Source organism: Garra rufa, unplaced genomic scaffold, assembly GCF_049309525.1.
Source record: "Garra rufa unplaced genomic scaffold, GarRuf1.0 hap1_unplaced_760, whole genome shotgun sequence".
In the NCBI taxonomy this organism is placed as follows: Eukaryota; Metazoa; Chordata; class Actinopteri; order Cypriniformes; family Cyprinidae; genus Garra; species Garra rufa.
In genome coordinates, this window is record NW_027395025.1 from 1,115 (window position 1) to 10,759 (window position 9,645).

The following is a 9,645-nucleotide window of genomic DNA, read 5'->3' on the forward strand; positions in this document are numbered from 1 at the left end:
TTGCGATTGTGATTTTATATCACGCAATTCTGAGAAAAGTTCAGAATTGAGTTTATATCTCGTAATTCTTACCTTTTGTCTTGCAATTGCGACTTTATACCATGACATTCTGAGAAAAAGTCAGAATTGTGAGTTTATATTTTGCAGTTCTGACTTTATAACTCACAATTGTGGGTTTATATCATACAATTCAAGATGTAAACTCACAATTGTGACAAAAAAAAGTCTGAATTATAAAATAAAAAAGTTATTTTTATTTTTATGTATTTTTTTTTAATTCAGTGGTGGAAACTGGCTTCCATACTTTAATGATATCCAGTTAATACAGGGGTCTTTGTCTTTGTTTTTAATGAGAAAAGCACTCATACTCACCTCCAAGTGGTATCTGCAACTGAGAAATAGGACAGCTGAACTCAAGGTCATTCTAATGGTTTCAGACACAAACTGACAGCAGGGGGGTTGATTAGTTTGGACAAATCGATTTTACCTAGGAGCTGTGTCCTTATTTAGGCTTATTTGTGTGATATGAAAAGCCTTGATGGTACATGACAGGGACATTGACAGTATGGTCCAGTGGGTGTTGCATGGCAATAGTTTACTTAGGAGAATCTGGATTACATAAGCAAATTTGTTAATGTCATTTACCACAGTTGGCGGTTATATATCTACAGGACTCAAATGCATTTTCTCCAGCATATAAAGTAATGCTTATGCTTTTCATGAAGGGTTTTTATAAGCGATACATTAAGTGATGACAACGTAATGGCAAAGTTTCAGTCAGTGTCAGTATCATTTTGAGCATCACAGTTTAATCCACCATTTCCAGTAATCTCGCCGGATTACTAAAACTAGGAATGGTGATGGGACGCTCTGGAAATCTCATTTTGAATCTGTCCAGTGTCATCCCTGTCCATATGCACAGGCCGCCCCCTGCCCATTTACCTAAATGTCTTACCTTCTGAGTGACAGATAGCCCTATTACACTAATCCTGGTAAAGAGCAAGGGTTTAGATTTGCTACAAAAGACCTTACAAGTGCAGCTCCATGTAGGATATCAAAGCTGCAGTTCCGGTTGAAGGCCCGTCCTTTGAGAGATAGCGTTCCTTACAATCCGTCAGATGTCAAAGCAGCTGCTAAGCCTTTTGTGAACAGATCTGGTGGAAAGCAAACGGATCCAGATCTGGCCGTGAGGACGTATTTAATGATGCTCACAGAAGTCTTAGCGAACACGCTGCTAATTGCGACTGGTATGAAGCTGTCAGAATCCAGTAAACAATGAGTATTATAAAAAATGTATGTGTGCCAGTGCCATATGCAAAACAGGCCATATAGCAGTGAGATGGAGACAATAGTGTAATTCAGTTGACAAATAGAGTTGTATTAATTGCTTTGTTTGTTTGTTTTTGCAGGTCCTGCTATTCCAGTGGGAGTTGATGTACAAGTGGAAAGCTTGGACAGTATTTCCGAAGTAGACATGGTAGGTAATCCCAAACAGTTGCTTTTCACATGTGTTGTTTTACATGACATCCTCAACTGTGTGATTCTAAATTGTAGAACATATGACCACACAATAAAGAGTTACATTTAAATTTGACGAAACAAGAAATTATATTTTGTATTAAAAAAAATGTTTTTTTTAGGACTTTTTTGCATTGTGACATTATTTTCATTACAGTTTAGTAAATTCGGCTTCAATTTTTCAGTATGTCCAGATGACTTTATAATTTTTTGTCTTAAATTTAATTATTAAAATAAATATATTTTCATGTTATTTAAATCAGATCAAATCACTACCATAATGTAAAATATTCTGCAGTTTAATTAAAATATCATATTTCCATTTATTTATTTTGATAAATTAATATGAATTAACTAATTCTCATGATAATCTACTATGCAAAAATAATCTATAAAAAAAGTATGCAAAAGTATATTAAGTATGATAAATTAAGTAATAATAAAAATAAGTAAAATTAAACAGGTAAAATTCTGATAGTATACACTACCAGTCAAAAAATTTTAACAGTAATATATATATATATATTTTTTTTGCAGTCTATTCTGCTCACCAAGACTGTGTTTATGTAAACCAAATATTTTTGCAATTTAAAAGAACTGTTTTCTATTTTAATATGTTTTAAAATGTAATTTTTCCTGTGATTTCAAAGCTGAATTTTTAGCATCATTATTCTAGTCACACAGTCCTTCAGAAATAATTATAATATTCTAATTTGCTGTGCAAAAACGTTTATTGAAAACAGCTGAATAATTTTTTTTTTCATGTTTCTTTGATGAATAGAAAAAAATTTAACATTATAAGTGTCATCAATTTATCATCACTTTTGATCAAATAGAAGTATTTGTTTCTATAATTTCTTTAAAAAAAAAAAAGAACCATCTTTGAAATGGTATAATGTTACAAAAGCTTTTTATTTCAGCTAAATGCCGATCTTTGGGTCTTTGTGTCAAAGAATCCTGAAAAAATTCTACTCGACCTTTTTAAATATTGATAATATTTCTTAAACAGCAAATCATCGTGTTAGAATAATTTCTTATATGTATAATATTTCTTATACGTATCATGTGACACTGAAGACTGGAATAATGATGCTGAAAATTGAGCTTTGATCACAGGAATAAATTACATTTTAATATATATTTAAATAGAAAGCAGTTATTTTAAATAGTAGAAATATTTCACAATAATCCTGCTTTTGCTGTATTTTGATCAAATAAATACATCCTTGGTGAGCAGAAGAGAATTCTTTAAAAAACATTTAAAACATTTTGACTGGTAGTGTATATACATTTTTTTCTTTTGATTTTGATGAAAAATGACCTGGACATGTTCTTCACAAGTATTTTAGGATTCACCCTCAATTTCATAATTCTCTTGCTTTTTGCCCATTTATTACTTGCTGTTTCGCAGTTACTGAGTCCCACAAGGGTATTCCTAAAAAAAGAGCTGCTGCGTCTCTGATAGCAGCCACTTTGATCATGGATCTTCTTTTTACTTTTGTTTTAACGATATATGACACCCATTCTGTCATTCCATTCTCATGTTTTGGGTTTCCCTTTAGCTAGAAACCTTTGTGCGAAGCAACAAAGAAACTGTGTGGTGCTTTTATTGACCATATGTAATTACTGCCCGCTTCAACTTTTATGGTTATATAACCTAGAGATAGAATAGAGAAGGGATGATCTGCTCGAGCAATTTAGAGAGACACAGCCGCCATATGAAGGATCGAGAGTTACATTGACTTTCTATTTAAAACGAGCTGCAAAGCAAAGACTTGTAAGGAATTGATTTAAGGAAAAGATGTGAAATTGGCCTTGTACTAGCTGCAGCAAAAAACAGTTGTTATTCCCAAAACCTTTTAGTGTGAACATTGCCAGTATTTATAAAGAAAATAAGTGAAGCATATTTCACCACAAAATCAAAAGAAAGAAACTACATTTTGCTTAGGAAATAAAGCCTACTTAATGTTTTTATCATTGAGCGTTATTTTATGACAAACAACCCCCTCCTCTCAGTTCTCATTACTGTAATGCAAAGAAAATCCATTTCTAATCACTACACTGAAAAAAAGCAATGTTACATATTATTTATGTTATAATTTGCTCAACCTCATGTTGTTGCAAACACAAAAACTTTCTTCCTTGGATCACAAAAGGAGAATTTCTGAAGAATGTGGTCAATCTTTTGATTGCGATGACAAGGAGTATGGCTTTCAAGCTTCAAAAGGATGCCAAAGTCCCATAAAAGTGGTTTATATGACTTGTGTGCTATGTTCTTCTGTCTTCAGAGGCCTTAAAGATTTGGGATATTTCACACAAGTCATGTGAACCACTTTTATGAAACTTCAAAAAGCGCACAGAAGTTCTAGTCTTCGTTCTTGTGACATGTACAGTCTCCAAATGTCTCCCTTTGTGTTCCTAGAAAAAGAAAGTTTGGAATACAGGTTTTTAAAAAAATGTCTATATATCTATCTATCTATTGGTCTATATACACTGAGATATATATATATATATATATATATATGAAATACCTGTTTTCTATTTGAAGTTATTTTAAAGGAAACCTATTATGCCTCCTTTTACAATATGTAATATGAGTCTCAGGTGTTCCCAGAAAGTAGCTATTAAGTTTCAGCTCAAAATACCCCACAGATCATTCATTATATCATTTAAAAAAAAAGTTTTGAGTGGAGGCAAAAACCTGTCATTTCGTGCATGGCACTTTAAATGCAAATGAGCTGCTGCTCCCCGCCCCCTTTTCCAAAATGGGGCTGTGCCTTTACAGCTCATACCTCAGATAAACTGCTAAAAAACACCTGTTTGGTTTTGATTATCATGTCTGTCGCACTGAAATCATGCATTTTAAACAATATTATTTTAAATTTGTGATATATCGAAGCATGCGCACAAAAAGCCCTAACTCACATGGCATGTGAGTTAGGGCTGCATGATAAATTAAAATGGAATCGCATTAGCAATTAGGCAGTAGCTGCAAGTGTCATCTTCATCCAAAGACTAGAGGATGCTCTCGCACAGAAATTTCAAATACGCCCAGAAGAAGAAACCCAGGCAATGCCTATTAGTGATGGGAAGTTCGGATCATTTTACCCACTCGGATCTTTGAGTCTCGTTCAGCAAAATGAACGAATCTTTTTTCGAGTCATTTCGTTCATTTCGTTAATTTTACCAAAATATAATTAAAAAGCTACGTGTTACTTCCATAACACATGTACTGCTTGTACAAACGTTGATTACACTATAAACAAGAAAACTATAAAGTTTAATTCATTGTTTACCTGGGTCTTCAGTCTATGATTAGCTCCCTCACCTCTATCTGTACAGGTTTGAGTCGTTCGTTCATCACGTGACAGCCCCATACGCTTTACCTATGCTGCCTGAGCCGGAAACAGAATTGATTAGTTCATCTCTCGAGTCATCGGGTTTGAGTCGTTCGTTCATAGTTGCGCAATTGCGCATGCGCGACTGAACGAATCACTCCCGAGACGACTCGTTCTTCCCGAGTCACATTAAAGATTCGTTCAAAATGAACGAATCGTTCAAGAACGACCCATCACTAATGCCTATTGCTTCAGCTGAATAAACAGAAGATAGCTTTCATTGATTCAACATGACTAATAAACAAACGACTATGACAATATGTGACCCTGGACCACAAAACCAGTCTTAAGTCGCTGGGGTATATTTGTAGCAATAGCCAAAAATACATTGCATGGATCAAAATTTTTGATTTTTCTTTTATGCCAAAAATCATTAAGAAATTAAGTAAAGTTCATGTTCCATGAAGATTTTTTGTAAAATTCCTACTGTAAACATATCAAAATGTAATTTTTGGTTTGTAATATGCATTGTTAAGAACCTAATTTGGACAACTTTAAAGGTGATTTTCTCAGTCTTTTTGATTTTTTTGCATCCTCAGATTTCTGATTTCAAATAGATGTATCTCAGTCAAATATTGTCCTATCCTAATAAACCATACATCAATAGAAAGCTTATTTATCGAGCTTTCATATGATGTATAAATCTCAGTTTTGTCAAATTTAACCTTATGACTGGTTTTGTGGTCCAGGGTCACAAATGTGGTATTTTCACATGCTTTCAGATGTAGTGCCATTTACTACACAGAGCCATAGTTCACTCAGAAACGGCACAAACAGCTGTCATTATCACAGAACAATTTATTTCGATTTTATTTTTGCGTGATTAAATCATCTGCGACATTGAACGCGATATAGGGTAGCTTGTCAGTGAACTACGTCTCTGTGTAGTACATACTGCTACATCTGAAAGCAGGTTCTGGAGATTTACTACTGATTACACAACCAGCTTTACTGAGAAAATGCGCATGGCAATGGCTTTCGATTAATCATGCAACCTTAATGTGAGTACTAAACTAAGTTCTGTTTCATGATGTTATTGCGCTTAAACTGTCAAATACATGCAAGTTGATTTTAAAAAGGCACAGGAGTTCTAAAATCAGTCGGTTATGTCTGTTAAGGTAAACAGCTGGGAAAGAAATTGCATGTTTATATTAGATCTGTGTGGCAGCAGCGTAATATACAGTAAATAAATAAAAAAGCCATTGCTTTCTTGTCTCCTCTGAGGCTGGGACTCTTAATAGTGTTTTGTGCTCATCTGTGCAGCCAAAGACAGTACAGTTAGCATGCTTTTCCTGAACTTTCGCCATGGCGTTAGAACTGGCACACCGCTATCACTTGCAAGTACAAAATGGCCATGTTGTGAGTGGAAACGTGCAGATTAAGGGGCAGTAATATTATAATAAGATCTCCTTACCACATCACAGGAGGAGCAAATTCTGATGTTTTTTCGATTAAGATTTATTCACAATCTTGCTATGTTTTTTTCTTCCTTTGTGTAGGACTTCACTATGACATTATACCTGAGACACTACTGGAAGGATGAGCGCTTGTCTTTCGCCAGCACCACGAATAAAAGCATGACTTTCGACGGGCGCTTGGTGAAGAAGATCTGGGTTCCTGACGTCTTCTTCGTCCACTCTAAAAGATCTTTTATTCATGACACCACCACAGAAAATATCATGCTGAGAGTGTTCCCTGATGGTCACGTTCTTTACAGCCTGAGGTAAAAAAGCAGATTATCTACACCGGCATTTCTGACTTTTAAGTGAGCCTTTATTATTCCAATTATATGTAAGTTATGTATATATGTATAGACTTTAAATGTATTTATGTAAATGTGCTTATACATATTTATTATACTTCCGCTGTTTATTCTGTACAATGTAAGAAAAAAGTTAATATTTTTTCAGTTGTTCAGCAGTTACTACATTTCACCTCCAAGCAAATGTGGTTTCATTTAAATGTGTTCCGAAAACAAAAGCGCGTCGCTGGGCTTAAGCATTTGCATATTGCTGCGGTGTTAAAATTAGAACGGTGCTTCTGGCCTGTGATGTTTTTGCTGTGTCTTTTGTGCTGCGAGTTAAAAAATTAGGCCAAGCTACCTGCATGCAGGCTATAATCAAGGGCTAGCGCTGAGTTCAAAGTCAAATTTCAGACACTGTTCTGGCTCCAGGGGAAGTGTCATTATTGATGGGACTGGCCCAGATTATTTCCATTGTCCGACAAATGATGGACACCGCTACAGAGAACAGAGGAGAGAAATACGGAGAGAAAAATGAGACGGCCTTAGTGTCGGTTCACTAAATGGCGCTAGTATGCCACTCTTGACTAGCATTACTAAGCACATTTACATCGCATTTACATTTTTATTCTTAGCAGGAGCTTTCTTACCAAAGCTACTGTCATTCCAAGCCCAGATGACATCCTCTTTTCTGTGGAACTCAAAAGGAGATGTTTAGCAGAATGTTCAAGCTGCTTTTTTTATGTCCATTGCATTTACTGCAAAATGCAAAAGTAGTTTTCTTGCAGAATGTCCAAGCTGCTCGTTTACTTCCACTGTGTGGAAAAGAGCAGCTTGCACATTCTGCAAGAAAACTTGCACGAAAGGTAAGACTGGTTTTGTGGTCCACGGTCACGTATATTGTTTAAGTAGCACGGGTATATTTGTAGCAATAGCCAAAAATACATTGTACTGGTCAAAATTATTTATTTTTCTTTTATGCCAAAAACCATTAGGATATTATGTAAAGATAATGTTCCATAAAGACATTTTGTAAATTTCCTACCATAAATATATCAAAACTTAATTTTTGATTAGTAATATGCATCGCTAAGAACTTCATTTGGACAACTTTAAAGGCGATTTTCTCAATATATATATATATATATTTTGCACCCTCAGCTTACAGATTTTCAAATAATTGTATCTCTGCCAAATATTGGCCTATCCTAACAAACCATACATCAATGGAAAGCATATTTATTTATCAATGTATAAATCTTAATTTTAAAAAAATGACTCATATGACTGGTTTTGTGGTCCAGGGTCACATATATTACTATTGTGAGCAAAATTGCATTTCTTAAAGTAATGATAGTATTTTTAAGAAATGTTATACAACCAAGCATCTAAATAAAAAGAATAAATAAATAAAAATACGTTTTGTTATAAATTAATATTTACTTGATTACATTTTAAAAGATACTTTGTTAAAGTCTTTTAAATTCATTTTATTAGCCACTATTTTTGATGATAAATTTGTCATAAAACACAGAATCCAGGAAAAAATGAAAACACAGAATTAAGGAAAAAAACGTTCTCAAGGTTTAACAAACACAGAAAGCATTTTTTTCTACATTAATGGTAAATGAATATTTATGATAAATATAGATATTGTGTGATATGGACAAAAATGTTGATAATATGTTTGGCTGTATTGGTCAGCCTTACAAGTAAGTCATACATGTTTGGACATGAAGGTGAGCACTGCAAAAAAATGCTTTTCTTACTTAGATTTTTTATCTTGTTTCCAGCCAAAATATCTAAAAATTTTCCAGATGAGTAAAAATTATTGCCTTGTTTTCAGAAAAAAACTAGTCAAAATTAAGTGTTTTTTTTTTTGCTTGAAACAAGCAACATAATCTGCCAATGGGGTAAGAAAAATAATCTTGTTTTCAGTTTGAAGTAAGATTTTTTTGCTTATCCCATTGGCAAATTATTTAGCTTGTTTCAACTTAATTTTGACTTGGTTTTTCTGAAAACAAGAAAATTCATTTTACTCGTCTAGAAAATCCTTATTGATTTAAGAACTTTGGGTATTTTGGCTGGAAACAAGACAAAAAATCTAAGTAAGAAAAACATATTTTTGCAGTGAGGAAGTGATGACAGAATTTTCATTTTTATGTAAACTATCTATACAGTTACCAATGTCATTTGAAACCGCATATGAAAACGCATATGAAATTTCCATGGATTTTGTGTTCAAAAGGTGAATAAAGCAAGCATGTGTGATGAATATGATGAAATATAAAGATCTAAGACAGTGGGTTTCTGTATTTTCATCTATGTTATACATGGTCCTTGTGCCCAGGGTCACCGTTACAGCAGCCTGCAACATGGACTTCAGCCGTTTCCCTCTGGATTCACAGACCTGCTCTTTGGAGTTGGAGAGCTGTGAGTGAATCATTAATTTGTGTTATTTTTAGACCAGCACATGCTCAATCCACTCTGCCAAGTTAGTTTTTCCTGAAATGGATCCTTCTTTTTCAGACGCCTACACAGATGAGGATCTGATGCTGTACTGGAAAAGTGGAGATGAGTCTTTGAGTATAGATGAGAAAATCTCTCTCTCTCAGTTCCTCATACAAAAGTTCCACACTACCTCTCGGCTGGCTTTCTACAGCAGCACAGGTATGGAGGGATTATTTGTCAAGTTGATTTATTTCAAGTAGTGTGGCCCCAAGACGGATTTGGACACTTAAGTCACACTTAAAAGTGTATGAGTGTTATTACATTAAATATCAAAGGCAAGTGGCATCTGCAAGCATTTGATGCTTTCCTCAGAACTGACTTTGCTTCTCTGACATTTTACCATCTAGTGCCACTGGTTTATCAGATTCTGTCCTAATTTCGGACAATTAACAATCTAACAAAAGTCTTTTTGTGAAATATTTAGCTGGAAAACTGTGCTTGTGCTGTCTTGCTTGAAGGATAACTATTGCCAAAATG

General features: G+C 34.2%; 1 protein-coding gene across 1 annotated transcript; it reads left to right on the forward strand.

The window, feature by feature from the left end:
- Window positions 1-1,408: 1,408 nt before the first annotated feature.
- On the forward strand, window positions 1,409-9,327 carry LOC141317335 (gamma-aminobutyric acid receptor subunit rho-2-like; the record flags this gene model as incomplete). The annotated part of the gene is made up of 4 exons (XM_073833073.1): window positions 1,409-1,477; window positions 6,416-6,639; window positions 9,008-9,090; window positions 9,187-9,327. Coding segments are annotated over exons 1-4 (451 nt in total), but the record flags the coding sequence as incomplete, so codon positions are not given.
- Between the last annotated feature and the right edge of the window lie 318 nt (window positions 9,328-9,645).